The following is a 15508-nucleotide window of genomic DNA, read 5'->3' as shown; positions in this document are numbered from 1 at the left end:
ATAAAGTTGTAAAAGAAATTGCCAGGTGAGGAAATTCAAAGTTATCTGTATTTAATTATTTCCAGCATTCAGCTCAAAGACCCACTGAGGGATTAGCTTTAATTAATAACATATCAAAATGAAGATGTGCAGACTAACAAGTTATCTAGTTTTGCTCTACTTTATTTTTTTGCCTGTATCACATGCATGCATTGACTAAACATCTTCAATCAGATCTCAGTTTTTGACTAAGTGAATAAATGTTTGAGTCATATTCACACAAGAACCAAGCCTGCATTTATTGAGGGAAACTCCCTCAGAAGACAATGTAGAATTAGATTGAAGAATTGAGATTTCAGAGTTTGAACTCCTCCGGAGCTGGGGCATACTTTCTGGATTAAAGCAGTGCAAATCTATAGCATTACAGAAACAGGAAATACATTGCTTAAAAAACTCCTACACTATCTGGTACACATACCCCTGCATCAGTATCAGACTTGGAAGAATTCAGGCTCTCTTGAGAAGGGGAAGGAGAGACACGACCTAGAACACAGATTAAAACCCAGAAAGTTAGAAACTATTTAAGTAGAACTTTTTTTTAAAAAATACGAGAAAAACTCTAGATTGTTCTAGAATTTCTAATGCCCTTAAAGTACCAGTGAGATATGGAGAGGTACCTTCTGTATTGTATTTCAGTCGCATGTTATTGAAATAGTCAAAAGCATTCTTTAAAACCCATATTCTCACTACATTGTCCTGTCCAGCTGATGCAAGTAATCTTCCACAGTGAGAAAATTTCATTGTCCAAACAGCACCCTGTCAAAATAAGAGTTCACAATAAAACAAAGTAAGTACGTTTTTCCATTCCAGAACCATTAACTAGCATAATAATTGGCATATACATACACCACCATGTTAAAAGAACATTTTATTAGGATTGTGAAGTTAAGCACCAAAAAGTTAGGAAACGCCAGAATTAAGGTTGCCTGTGCAATCTGAATTTGTCCGTCCCTCCCCCCGAGCTCATACATTATGATACTATGATAATTTCATCATCACACACTGCTTTGTACAAAGGACCCCTACTTCATTCAGTGCACAGGATGGACAGTGTTCACTTGAAGTGCAGCTATTCAATATGTGGCCCCATGCCTTATTTACTGGACACTATTCAAACCCTGCGAGGAAGACGGAATTAACAACTTCTCATCAGCTTGTCTATGGCACGCACCATTCTATCAGAGTGCTTCACAAACATTAGTGAAATTCTGTTATACCCTTGTGAGATGAGTGGTTATTATAATACACATTTCACAGAGGGACAGAGATTAAGGTCAAAAGTATCCACCAATTCTGGGTGCCCAATTTGAGATAACTACCACTTGATTTTTCAGAATATTTAGTGTTACACTGCACTTGATATGTTCAAAGCACAGCTCCTATTGACTTCAGTGGCAGCTGAGCGCTCAGCACTTCTGCGAATCAGACCCAGGCCTCAAATCAGGCACCCAGAAAATGCAGATTACACAATTAGTGATCCTCTGAAAAGTCTAGTTTAAGTGACTCGACTTGCACCACACAGGAACTCTGTGGCAGAGGCAGGGATAGAATCCAGTTCTCCAGGGCACCATTTAACTGCCTTATGAGACCCTCCTTTCTCTTTCTGCACACCCCTGCAGAGTGCACTACACCTCTAACAAATGAAGCAAAGGTCTTGAAGATGACAACCTCCTTCACTACACAACCCTGATTCATCTCCAGAGCAGTTCCATCCTGTGCACTACATGAGGCAGGGGTCCTGCGGAGCAAAAAATATTACGTAGTCATATAATTCATGACTATCATAATGCATGCGCACAAGGGGTCTGAATTCAGGTTGGGGAGGCAACCTTAATTCTGACATTTTATAACTTTTGAGGCTTGACTTTGCAATCTTAATGTTCTTGTTACATAGTTTGCATGTAATTTTCCTAGGGTTTAAAAAAGTAAACTGAGAAAACAATTCCATCATGTGGCACCTTTTGACATCCACATGGCTCATCAGCAGGTCTGGAACCTTTAGATCCACTGCACAGACTTCTGCCATTTGAGCTAATGGAGTAACTGAGAACAAAGTAGGTTCTCATCCTTTGGGTGAATGAGTGCTGCAGGGGACTCAGACACACACTTTGTCAGTGGGGTTCACAGACATTTGCTGACAGCAGAGGCCTGGTGAGACTTGTGGGTTCCATGCCAAACTCTGGAGAGGGGGCTGTTGTAGTGGGAAGACAACTCTTCTGCCCATTCCACACTCAAGATCGACCTCCTCCCCACCCCAGGCTCCTCATCACAATCCCATTCTCCTCATCTAGCGAGTCCTAGCCTCCACTCCTGAGGCTTCTTGTCCCAGTCCCAAGCTCCTTACCCAGTAAATCCAAACTTTCACCCCTCCAGACTCCCTGTTCCCCATCTCAGCCATACCCAGTTCTGCCTACATTCCCCCAGCACCTTCTCTCCAGTCTCTTTACACAGCCAGTTACAGGCTCCCCATATCCACTGATTTCTAGGGTCCCACTTTCCCCTGCTGCCAGTCCCAGTCTCCTTGCTCTGCCAGTCCCGTCTCCCTCACCTTCCTGCCACCCTCCACTCTCAGACTCAGTCTTTAAGGCCTCCTGCTCATCACCGGCCACAGAACCTCACCTATCTACTCCCATAACCTCTGGCTCAGTTACTGAAGTCCTCAGATCTTGATTTAAATACTTCAAGTTATAAAGAATCCACCACTTACTCTAGTTCAAACCAGCAAGTGATCCATTCCCCATGCTTCAGAGGAAGGCGAAAAATGCCCAAGGTCTCTGCCAATCTGACCTAAGGGAAAATTTCTTCCCGATCCCAAATATGGTGATCAGTTTGACCCTGAGCATGTGGGTGAGACACCTGGAAAAGAATTCTCTATAGTAACTCAGAGCCCTCCCCATTTACTGTTCCATTTCCAGCTGTTGGACATATTTGCTAATAGCAGTCACGGATGGACCATATGACACTGTAGGCAACGTCATCATACCATCCCCTCCACAAAATTATCAAGCTCAGTCTTAAAACAAGTTATTTGTCCCCACTACTCCTCTTGGAAGGCTGTTCGAGAACTTCATTCCTCTGATGGATAGAAACGTTTAAATTTCAAACCTAAACTTACTGATGGTCAGTTTATAATCATTTGTCCTTGTGCCAACTCTGGCCCATAATTTAAATAACTCTTCTGCCTGCCTGGTGTTTATCCCTCTGATGTATTTAGAAAGCAATCCTCTCTCCCCTCAGTCTTCATTTTGTTAGACTAAACAAACCAAGCTCCTCTAGTCTCCTCTCGTAAGGTAGGTTTCTCCAATCCTCAGATCCTACTAGCCTTCTCTGCACCTGTTCCCAATCTATTCTTCCCTGCCAGTGTCAAGATTTTCTCTTCTCTGCATTTGAACCAAGCAGCTTCCTCCTCCACACTGCCTGGATGTCTGTCTACAGTGAGAGATCACTGAAAGCAGAGCAAGACAAGTTCCCTGCTCAGTTCTAGTGCCCAGGTCCAACCTTGGTCTGCAACAGCCCAGAGCTGCAATTATGGGGAAATTTCTGCTCAACCTTTGGCTGGAGCATGCCAAATGCGGAGAACATCTTTGGGGAACTTGGCTGAGAAGCGCTTGCACGTGTTGAGTAGAGATTTGCTAACTGCAAGTTTTCAAAAGCTTGTAACTGGCCAAATTTGGGCGGATTTTCACAGGGATGGCAAAAGGCACACCCCCCGACAGAAAGGCCACCTCCCCATCCCAGCTGAATTTAAAGTCCCTGCTCCAAAACACAGGTGCCAAAGCTTCTCAAAATTAAAAATGGCCAAAATTTTAATATGGATAAAACATTTCCCTAGCTTTCTAGGAAACTACCAACCATTTTGCCTGAAATTTTCTAAAGAAAAAGTCAGCCTGATACAGACACCCAGCATAGAAAATTTCAGCTCAAACAGTTAAGGTTTGGCAAAGTTATAAGCTACTGAATAAAACGGTCTTTAAAAAGGGAAGAGTTGGGCAATCATTATGCTGTAATACACACTTGAAGAACCAGGCCAATACCACTGCATTGCAATGCCAGGTTGAAGACTTAATTCACTGGCACTCAAATAGAACATTGACCTTAGGCATGAAGGCTCTCCAGCAAGGCTGGAAAGGGAGGGAGGGAGGGAGGGAGATTCTTGCCTTCCAGTTCCCACAAGAACACTCAAATCAAGAGTATGAGAAAGCAGCATAATACTTTAACTGAAGGAATGGCACTGCATTAGCTGCTGCATATACACGGCTACATCCTGCAAAAAGCTCCTGGGGAGTGGGGAGGTAGGAATGAGTCCAGACAAATTTATTTGCAGAACCTCACCCACAGATAAGACAGAAGAAAGGAGTCTTAATGGCTCCCTACTCTCGTTTCATAATCTGAAGATACGCTTGGATTTCACACTGACCACACTCGGCAAGCAGAAGTATTCTCTTAATTTACATCAAAGTGGAATTTGACATAAAAAATAAACTTACCATGTGTTCACCACTGAGATCCTGAACTACTTTTATTTGTTCAAAGTCATAAGGTCCCTTGAAGCCATGTGCTGCTTTGAATTTAACTGGCCTTGTATATGGCATTCCTTCATCATCACTTGAAGAGGGATCATCCTGGTCAGTATGGAACACTAAGCAGAACACAACACAACTGTGTACATTAGATAGCATTGATCCCAACAATATGCATTTCTCAATCATTTTTCTTGGAACAGAAGATTATTTTGGTTTTGAATTAATTGTGATTCTTTTAGTAATGAGTTCTGATGATCTTACAAACTGATTGAGGTTGTTACTGCATTAGTGTGTCTAAATCTAATCTGAACTGAAAGGAAGAACACTAATCATAAAATATCAGGGTTGGAAGGGACCTCAGGAAGTCACCTAGTCCAACTCCCTGCTCAAAGCAGGGCCAATCCCCAGACAGATTTCTGCCCCAAACCCCTAAATAGCCCCCTCAAGGATTGAACTCACAATCCTGGGTTTAGCAGTCCAAAGCTCAAACCACTGAGCTATCCCTCCCCCCTCTGCTTACACTGCTGAAGACTCCCTTGATCAGAGTCCAATAACTCCTCGCTTAACACTGTAGTTATATTCCTGAAAAATGCTACTTTCAGCGAAACCATGTTAAACTAATCCAATTTCCCCATAAGAACTAATGTAAAGAGCAGGGCAGGGGTCCCAAACGCGGTGCCCGTGGACGGGCATCTAAATGTGCCTGCGTCCTGGCCAGCGGTCGAGCATCCGCCGAAATGCTGCCCAATTTCTGCGGCGACGCCTCTTGATGACGCCGCTTGCCACTGACAAGCGACGTCATCGAGAGGCGTCGCTGCCAAAGTGCCGCAGAAATTCGGCAGTATTTCGGTGGATGTTCGACCGCCGCCACGGTCCTTCGTCTGGCGCCTGCCAGACGAAAAGGTTGGGGACCACTGGAGTAGGGGGTTAGGTTCCAAGGAAATTTTTTTCGCTAGACAAGACTACACACACACACAGAGTATAAGTTTTAAACAATTTAATAATGTACACAGCAACGATTGTGAAGCTTGGTTGAGGTGGTGGAGTCAGAGGGTGGGATACTGATCTTATGATCTGCACACAAAGACTCACCCAACTTGGACTAGGATGGGGAGGGATGCTCTCTCAGAGGCAGATGTGGATGGGGATCTGTCCTTATGCCTGTGGTCATATTCCTTACTCTTGTGAGAGGGTTTCTTAGGCTTAACTGATTTGGCCTCTACTCGGGGTTGATGCTGCTCACGGTTTGAGGCCACTTATAGATACTGAAAGTAGAGGACAATCACAGCGGACACAGAATTCCAACTCAGGCCATGCGGTGGTAAGAAGGAACTGGAGTGGCATCGGTCTACGCCGCCCTTTATGCCCACGGTTTGGAGCATGGGGAAACCAACTGTGCATGTGCAGATCAAAGAGCACTCCCTGCTACAAATCTCTAGTCTCGGGTGCATGCACACCCAGGTGTGGAATACACATGGGGACCAGGACGAGAAGAACCACCAAGCATAATTCTTCATGTTTTTATTAAGTATATACATCGATTAAATGTCTTACAATCCCCTATATTTCCTGTACATCTATAGACTAGATTTTATGCTACACTTAAAATGGTTATTCAGCTCCCACCACCCTCCCCACAGCTTTTCCTGCAGTCTGTACTGTGTAAGAAACAGTAACAACTCAAGGGAAGCAAACAAAACCATCCCTAAGTATTCATCTGTCATGTCATACAGAGAACTGCAAGACAGACCTCAGTCTTGAGAACCCGCATTATGCTGAAGCTATTTGGTGGGAGCATAATTCATTTTTAATTCTCCCCTCAAAGGAAGATCTCAAATTCCCTTATACAGCTGGCTTTTGTCCCAAGGGATACACAACAAGACTCGGCTCTATTAGATAAGGATTCTATTTCACTGACCTTCATCTCGAACACTTTTAACTTTATTTACAGCACGTTCACCGTATTCTTCAGCAAGATGCTTTGCCCTCTTTACTGATTTGCCCAAGAACTTTTTCAGCTGAGTCCTTAAAAAGCAAGAATATTTTTTCACCACCCATGTCATGCAAAGAAAACCAATCACATAGTATTTGCCATCTGTGACCCAAAACCACTTTGGGTTTGAAATAAAGTGTTATTTCTTTCCATTTGTATTTTTACATCTTAATATAAGAACGGCCATACTAGGTCAGACCAATGGCCCAGCTAGCCCAGTATCTTGTCTTCCAACAGTGGCTGGTGTCCGATGCGTCAAAGGGAATGAACAGAACAAGGCAATTATCTAGCGACCCATCCTCCGTTGTCCAGTCCCAGCTTCTGGCAGTCACAAACTTAGGGACACCCCAAGCATGGAGTTGCATCCCTGACCATCTTGGCTGACAGCCACTGATGGACCTATCCTCCATGAACTTACCTAATTAGTTTTTGAACCCAGTTATACTTTTGACCTTCACAACATCCCCTGGCAACGAGTAACAGAGGTTGTCTGTGTGTTGTGTGAAGTAGTAGTTCCTTTTGTTTGTTTTAAACCTGTTGGTTCAGCTTTTTTGCTCGTAAGCATCAGTAATTTAATTAGGGTAAAATATAGCTGCCTATTTTTAATATATAGTAGTCGGCATAACTGATTTCAGACCCTTGTTCTGAAATCATTCTTAAACACAAAGGGGAGATAAGTTGTGACCAGAGTGCAGATTACATAAAAACAAAACATTTGTACTTCTAAAGATACTGGTAGTTTACATAAAACATTAAAACAAAAGTCTTACGTTTTTTGTTTTAATCTTCCTCCATCAGAATCAGTTTGCTGTGTCTGCATTTTGTCTTCATCGTCAGATTGTGCGGCATCATTGCTGTGAAATATATGTTTTATGCAAAATACCGTATCAGCTCTTAACACAAATTAAAGTGCTAGCATCATTCTATTAAGCATTAAACCATATCTTCTGATTCCTACTTATATCACACATCTTGATAGCTCTTGATTTAGAAGTCCATTAGCAAGTTCAACATCCTCCAATAACGTTCACCATCACATTCAGCAAGCAATAGTTTTAGTCAGCAGATACAATGCACTAGGTACCTTGATTAAGGCAAACTGCATACATCTCTCCCAGAGTGACCAACTCAAGCTACATGTTATCTATCACCTTCTGTACATTCAAGTATCTTGAAAGGCCACATTTTTCAAAACAGACGAGAAAATGTCTGAAGCAGACTAAATACATGAATTGGCTAACAAATTATTTGTATGTATAACAACTTGTTATTGTTTCATAACATGTTACGGATACTTCTGTTCCATCTTGCTACTTTGTTTCCAATTGTATATATTGAGCAAATATGTATCTAAGAAAGCCAATACTGAAGGAAGAAAATGCAAAGCAAAACTTTGCACACAGAAGTTTATTTATGTGGCTGTCTGAACATTATTTTGTCCAATACTATACGTATTTATAAACAGTACAAATGTTCAAATTCTTGTCTGACATTTATGCTAAGGGCTTAGAGATCTCTGCATTAAAATATGACTTAACAGCATCAAGTACCTGCAACAGTCTACCATAAAGTCAATTGACAACAATCTCCAAACTTATTCAAGAACTCAAGAGAAATTATAAACCTGCTTAAATAGGATGGAGACTGTAAAATACTCAACTGTAATGGTGGCCGTAGATTTTCAAAGCATGAATTACCTCTTAATATTTATTCTCCCATAAATTTATTTTAACTACTTCTTAGATACCCATTATAGTGATACAATAAAATGCATTCAGTTCAGGTCAGAAGCAACACAACATTACGCATATTTACTGCTGTTTGGTTTGGAGTTAGGGCTGATTTTCAGAGATGCTGAGCACCTGCACATCCAGTCAGAGATTTATTGTCCAATAGTCAGTTATCCTAAAAATACAGTATTTCAATAGATATCCTCTGTTACCTAATTAAATAAGCTAATGTCAGAGAGAACCGGGTAACAACATTCAAATTATACACACCACAAACAGATGGATGGGTTGAAACATACTTCTTTGCTTCCATTAAAAAAGGCTTTAAACAAAATAATGAGTACAGAAACAAAACAGGAATATTAGAGCAAGGGACCACAACAATATATCACAAGCTATCAGAGATGAACAGCTAAAAGCCATTTTCACTCATACCTGACATATTCCTTAGTCCTCCTCATGATATGTAACGTCAGGGGGTTAATGCCTGTTGGCAATTTTTCTTCTGCCAAGCTCAATGGTATTTCTTCACCTGTATCAAGGTTCTTTATCATTACACTCGCTAGAATTTCCTGCAGTAAAGAAAATATGAAGAATCTGACATTAATGAGGCTTCCTTAAGTCCTGAGACTTAAAACAATGAGTTTAGAGGATTCTAAAGAAAAAAGGACACCTTATATACTGGAGTATTTGTTTTTAGTGGGAAATTCTGCAGTACACGATATGCCTTACAATACTGCATTATAGGAACCATTTTTTCATAAATTGTCTTGATTTAGACATGTAGAATGCCCATGATGCATTTTAAAAAAAAGGACACAACTAACTGGATTATACGGGTAGAGTTATACATTTTAGATGTGTGAAGAGAAACATTCTCTATGACCTCTGCAGAACACAGACCTAACTTGTCTTCTGTTTTACAACATGCAAACTCAACTTTCTTCTATTTCTGAATCGATATTTGGTAACTGACACTGCCCTAATAGCCAACTGTACCACTCTACAATTAGGAAACTGGATAAGGGAGCAGATTGGATAAGATGCAGATTCCAAAATTCTGAAATCCTTCTCTTAAAACTTTACTTTAGGTTTATGTCCGAATGGAAAGAGAGAGGGGACCATATTATCTGCCTACTGCCAACCTCTATTCACCAGGGGGGATTGTGGGCTAGAACAGTTGAGTCCAAGTCAGGGAAAGACAGGGACAGCTTTTGAAAGGCAGTTTAACCTACTGATGTCCTAGATGTGGTCTGCCATCCCATGATAGCAATGATTCAGTCCTGGGTTGGCTTATTCATGCCTCCATTCTTTTTTTAGTTTATTAATAAGCCTTCTGTTTCCTAATGACACTAGGAAGATGTTCATTTGATAAGAAAGGTTTTACTCCATCCTTTTTAGAAGCATGACAAGTTAAACTTGCTGGAATTCCCACTCATGATGCTACTTAGTTTGAGAATGGAGTGGGGTAAAGCAATCCAAGAAAGAATCATTTTAAAGACAGGTCCTCTATCGCTATTAGCCAGGATGGTCAGGGATGCAAACCCATGATCTGGGTGTCCCTAAACCTTGACTACCAGAAGCTGGGACTGGACAACAGGATGGATCTTTCAATATATTGCCCTATTCTATTCATTTCCTCAGATGCACTTGGCACCGGCCACTGTCAGAAGACAGGATACTGGGCTAGGTGGACCATTGATCTGACCCAATATGGACATTCTTATGCTCTTATGAACGGAATCTAAAATTTTGCTGAAATAACTAGTACAAATTTAAGGTATGGAATGAAGCAAGAGATAAGGGAAAAGCGTAAAGAAAACACAAAGCCAACAGTGTTATTCCAACAACAAGACAGCTAGTGCCTATTTATGACGGGAGGGAATCCTATAATGTCAGAATGGACAAGAATACGCATAAGAATATGTCATAAGTAAGGCTAAGATTTTGTCCTCCTCCAGGTTCCAGCGACTCAAGGGGACAGCCTCCCGGGGTAGGGGTGGGGAGGCAAAGAATACCCTACAGTTCCCAGCCACCATGGTGACGGGCAATAAACAAAAATTCATGGAAGCCATGACCTGTCCGTGACTTTTGCTGCTGCAGCTCCATGGTTTCCCCTGCCACCATGGTGGCTGGGAACTGTAGGGTACTCTTCCCCTCCCCACCCCCACCCCGGAGGCTCCCCTTGAGTTGCTGGAACCCTGAGGAGGGCCCCGGAGGATGCTGTCGCCGGAACCCTGCAGGGAGACCCTGAGGAGGCTTTTGCCTGTTGCTGGAACCCTGTTGGGGCCCTGCTGGCTGCCAGCTCCTGTCCCGCAGCCCCAGGGGCTGAAGCAGAAAATGTCACGGAGGTCTCTGGAAGTCATGGATTCCGTGACATATGACTAAGGGTATGTTTAAGTATGACAGAAAATATTCTCTCTTCTAATAAAATATGCAGCCAAACACTCTTGAAATTCCAGTACGCTCAGAGGCATTTAAACACGTTGTGAGCATTCACAGCCCTTGATTCACTTGAACTCCTAACTTGTGAAGAAAAATAGTGTTGCTCTACACTGTTCCCTACCGCACCTTCCTTTTCCCCATCTCATTATACCATGGTTCAACAGTGCACGAGCAGGGGTGATGAAACATGACTATTCTAACCCACCTCTCAAACTGCAAAGAAAAAGCACACACAAGAAAGAACTGGGCAGAAGTCCTAGTAATACCTCATCTGTGAGTTCTCTTCCAGAGTTAGATCTGGGTCTTTGCGGTCCAAGTAATTCATTTGGTATTGTTTGTCCATCAGCTGCTTTTCCATTTTCCTGCAGTTGTGTGTGTGCAGAGATATATAAATATATTAATATATGTATTTACTTCAAACATTCTTTAAGTACATTAGTTTCACTATAATTCCGGAAATACAAATTGGCAATTACATTACACTAGATTTCCAGAAAAATAGAGATATTAACCATTTTCCAACTGAAAAATGTATATTTGTTTATTAATAAAGTATTCTGAAATTAAACTCTGAATGAATAGCTATACAGATGGACTATCAAATACACAATACTTTAAACATCTAGGCCTGATATCTGCAAGTGCTGAGCACCTGCAGCTCCAACTGACTTCTGTTAAAGAGTTGTGAACGCTGAGAACTTGTGAAAGATTGGGTCCCAAGATCTAATAGCTTCCCTTGCCTTTGTCCCAAGCAAAGGTGATTGTGCTTATATTTAAGTGACTTTCCGATTATCTCATTTTCTCTTGCTATGTCCTGTGGTGAAAGTTCAGAGTCAAACAAATCCCTGGGCAACTTCACTGGCTATAATGGAGTTAACCCTAAGGTGAATTTGGCCACAATTTCAGCTGCAAGTTTGTCAAAATCTACTGTATCAAATCAAACAAAAGGTGGATTGGGAGATAGAATAATATTATTCAGACAAAAAACACCTTCACTGGCAAGAGATGTACTAAGAAATACTGACAAAGTAACTGTATTTTCTATCGTAATAGGCTCTCCCCCTGACTAGTTGGGATGCAGGTAGGTGGGGTTAGAGAGAACCTGGAGAAGAAAGGGAAAGCATTTAAGTGAGCTGCTACTTGTAGTCATCTCTAGGAGACAGGCACTTGTGCGAAGCACCATCTGCATTAAAGGACTGTCAAGAATTAAAAACATGCCGTCACTATTTTCATTCTCCTTTTGCTGCATTGTATTTTATGCAATATTAGCTACACGTATGTACACCCTTGATTTCTCCAAGTTTGTTATGATGTGAAATTGCCTATTTAAATAAACCCATTTGCTGCGATTTCTAAATACTTTATTAAGGTCGTCCAAAGATTTTAACTTTATTTGTACACTGGGGCAAGGACTATCTTTTCATTTTGTCTGTTGTACACATATGTAGTGCCTAGCACAATGGGGCCCGGATACATGAATGCGATTCCAGATAGCCACAATGCAGAATAATATAACAGTTCACTAACCTGTGCAGTAACTATTTTATCTCCACTGGTTGCGCTTGCCAGATCCAAAGAAGGCTGAGAATCTTTGACCATGCAGTCTGTCACTGTATTCAAAGCAAAGAGACCAGCAATTGTTAAATTCTCTCTAGGAACTATAAAGCAACTGCAGGTTAGAAAAAGGTACACCATGATATTATTATATGCCCTAGAATTTTTTTTATTTAATTGCAATACCAAATAGATATTTAGTCAAAGTTACATTAATAAACCACATTTTTCAAACTGAAATAAATACTATTAGTAATCTGTATTGCCGATTAGATTTCTTATGCACACAAATCCAACACAATTTAAGGGGATCATTTAAGCCTGAAAATAAGTTTTGCTACTAACCTCTACTCCATTCAGCAAGTGTTTATGTTACTGGTTTTCCCCCCACCCAGGGCCTGAGCAGCACTTGTTTTTGTTTACTTCTGTCTATTTATTAGCATGAAGATATAGATTATACACGCTTCAGCTGCAATTTGCACAGCTCTGGAAAGCTGTCCATGTATACCAAGCTGCTGAACACACTATTCATTGTTCTGTTCTTTGTACAAGACTTTGTTAGGTAACTATTTCTACTGAGCAGTACAGGCAGCTCAGCCAACCAGTGCAGATACTGTACTTTGGTGAAACAATATAGCAGCTTCTTTAAACACAGAATCCTAGGACTGGAAGGGACATTGAGAGGTCATTTAATCCAGACCCTTGCACTCATGGCAGGACTGAGTATTATCTAGACCATGCCTGACAGGTTTGTCTAACCTGCTCTTAAAAATCTCCCATGACAAAATCTCCCTTGGCAATTTAATCCAGTGCTTAACCACCTTGAGAGTTAGGAAATTTTTCCTCATGTCCAACCTAAACTGCCATTGCTACAATGTAAGCCCATTGCTTCTTGTCCTATCCTTAGAGGTAAAAGAGAACAATTCTCTCCCTTTTCCTTGTAGGAACCTTTTATATACTTGAAAACTGTTATGTCCCCCCTCAGTCTCCAGACTAAACAAACCCAATTTTTTCAATCTTCTCTCATAGATCATGTTTTCTAGACCTTTAATCATTTTTGTTGCTCTTCTCCAGACTGTCTCCAATTTGCCCACATCTTTCCTGAAATGTAGCACTCAGAACTGGACACAATACACCAGTTGAGGCCTAATCAGCATGGAGAAGAGCAGAAGAATTACTTCTCGTGTCTTGCTTACAACACCCCAGATCCCTTTCCTTCCTAGGCAGTCATTTCCCATTTTGTATGTGTGCAACTGATTGTTCCTTCCGAAGTGGAGTACTTTGCATTTTTCCTTATTGAATTCATCCTATTTACTTCAGGTTATTTCTCCAGTTTGTCCAGATCATTTTGAATTTTAATCCTATCCTCCAAAGCACTTGCAACCCCTCCCAGCTTCGTATCATCTGCAAACTTTATAAGTGTACTCTCTATGCCATTATCTAAACCACTGAAGAAGATATTAAACAGAACCAGATCCAGAACTGATACAACCTAGTTGGATCCACTATGAGGTATTTCCCTACTTTCTTTATGGGAAAGTCATGCGAGACAGTATGAAACTTTAGTAAAGTCAAGATATACCATAGCTACTGTTTCCTGGCTATCCACAAGGCTTGTTATCCTATCAAAGAAAGCTACCAGATTGGTCTGACAAATCCATGCTGTTACTTATCACCTTATCTTCTAAGTGTTTGCAAATTGATTGCTTAATTATTTGCTCCATTATCTTTCTGGGTACTGAAGTTAAGCTGACTGGTCTGTAATTTCCCCTGGGTTGTCCTTATTTTCCTTTTTATAGATTGGCACTATATTTGCCCTTTTCCAGTCCTCTGGAATCTCTCCCATCTTCCATGACTTTCCAAAGATAATCGTTAATGGCTCAGATACCTCCTCAGTCAGCTTCTTGAGTATACTAGGATGCATTTCATCAGGCCCTGGTGACTTGCAGACACTTAAGTAATTTTTAATTTGTTCTTTCCCTATGTTGGCCTCTGATCCTACCTCATTTTCACTGGCATTCACTAAGTTAAACATCAAATCACTAACAACCTTTTTGGTGAAGACCGAAACAAAAAACTCATCTCGCACTTCTGCAATTTCCACATTTTCTGTTGTTTTACCCCGCTCATTGAATAACGGGCCAACCCTGTCCTGGGACTTCCTCTAGCTTCTAATGTATTTGTAGAATATTTTCTTGTTACTCTGTATGTCTCTAGCTAATTTAAGCTTGTGTTATTTCCACTTTCTGCAAGACTCTTTTTTTCAGTTTCAGATCATTGAAGAACTCCTGGTTAAGCCAGGGTGATCTCTTGCCATACTTCCTGTCTTTCCTACACAGTGGGATAGTTTGCTCTTATTGTGACTTTAATAATGTCTCTTTGAAAAACTGCCCACTCTCTAACTATTTTTCCCCTATAGTAATCTCTGAAACTAAATATTTATTATAGAATATTTTACAGGTCATTTATAATTTTAGAATCAACAAAAACTTAAATAGTCTGTAATGATATAAAATGATATAGTAACAATATGACCTCACTAACTCTCTCTTTATCATCCAGTGGTTAAAAATCATCCAAAAATTTATCTAAGCTGACTTTTGGCAAACTGAAACTACACAATCTCTCTATTTGTTGGAGCAAAGGTTAATTTTCCTCCTAGTGGAACGTTTCAAAGAGTTTCATTAGGAATGTGCCCTGCTTAAAAACCAAATCTTCAGACAATACATATGGGGAAAACCATCACTGGAAAACTAAAATGTATGCGTGTACTATGCTGGGTGTTTTACCTTTCACCACAAGAGTTCTATTTTACTCAAAGTATATTTTATAGCATATGAAACTTGCCGTTTTCTGTCCTACACTATTCTCAACATAAAAGACAGCTCTCTCCTATGCAGAAATAGTTGACAGAGTGCCAGAAGATCAAGCTTCTTTTGGTTCTGACTAAAAATTATTTGACAGTTATTGCATCAGAAATTTAGTACTGAAGGTTTAATTTGACCTTTGTGAACGGATTACTGTTTCTAATCTGCTGTCCTCACTGTTGCTGGGCAATTCTCTGGGACAGTATATAATTACTTAGTATAAAGTGGCATAGTGCTAGCTTCAGACACTCCAATACAAATGCACACCCAACCACCATTAGTAGAAGGTAGTAAGATACCTACAGTATGGGCAACAATAACTAAAAGTCATGTGTAGAGATTTTTAAGAAGTTCGAT

General features: G+C 40.7%; 1 protein-coding gene across 2 annotated transcripts in view; it reads right to left on the bottom strand.

Annotated features, from left to right (window-relative positions):
- The window catches only part of WDR44 (WD repeat domain 44), a 58364-nt gene that overhangs the window by 16952 nt on the left and 25904 nt on the right, over positions 1 to 15508 (bottom strand). For both annotated transcript variants that reach the window (XM_045030572.1, XM_045030573.1), the window contains exons 5-12: positions 12258 to 12340; positions 10997 to 11092; positions 8721 to 8857; positions 7326 to 7409; positions 6481 to 6587; positions 4527 to 4678; positions 657 to 795; positions 458 to 522 (exon numbers count right to left, since the gene is read on the bottom strand). In XM_045030572.1, the coding sequence (XP_044886507.1) occupies positions 458 to 522; positions 657 to 795; positions 4527 to 4678; positions 6481 to 6587; positions 7326 to 7409; positions 8721 to 8857; positions 10997 to 11092; positions 12258 to 12340 (863 nt within the window). The remainder of the gene's footprint in view (positions 1 to 457; positions 523 to 656; positions 796 to 4526; positions 4679 to 6480; positions 6588 to 7325; positions 7410 to 8720; positions 8858 to 10996; positions 11093 to 12257; positions 12341 to 15508) is intronic.

This window comes from Mauremys mutica, chromosome 9 (assembly GCF_020497125.1).
Source record: "Mauremys mutica isolate MM-2020 ecotype Southern chromosome 9, ASM2049712v1, whole genome shotgun sequence".
In the NCBI taxonomy this organism is placed as follows: domain Eukaryota; kingdom Metazoa; phylum Chordata; order Testudines; family Geoemydidae; genus Mauremys; species Mauremys mutica.
Note: the sequence above shows the minus strand (reverse complement) of the source record. Positions and strands in the feature narration are given on the sequence as shown.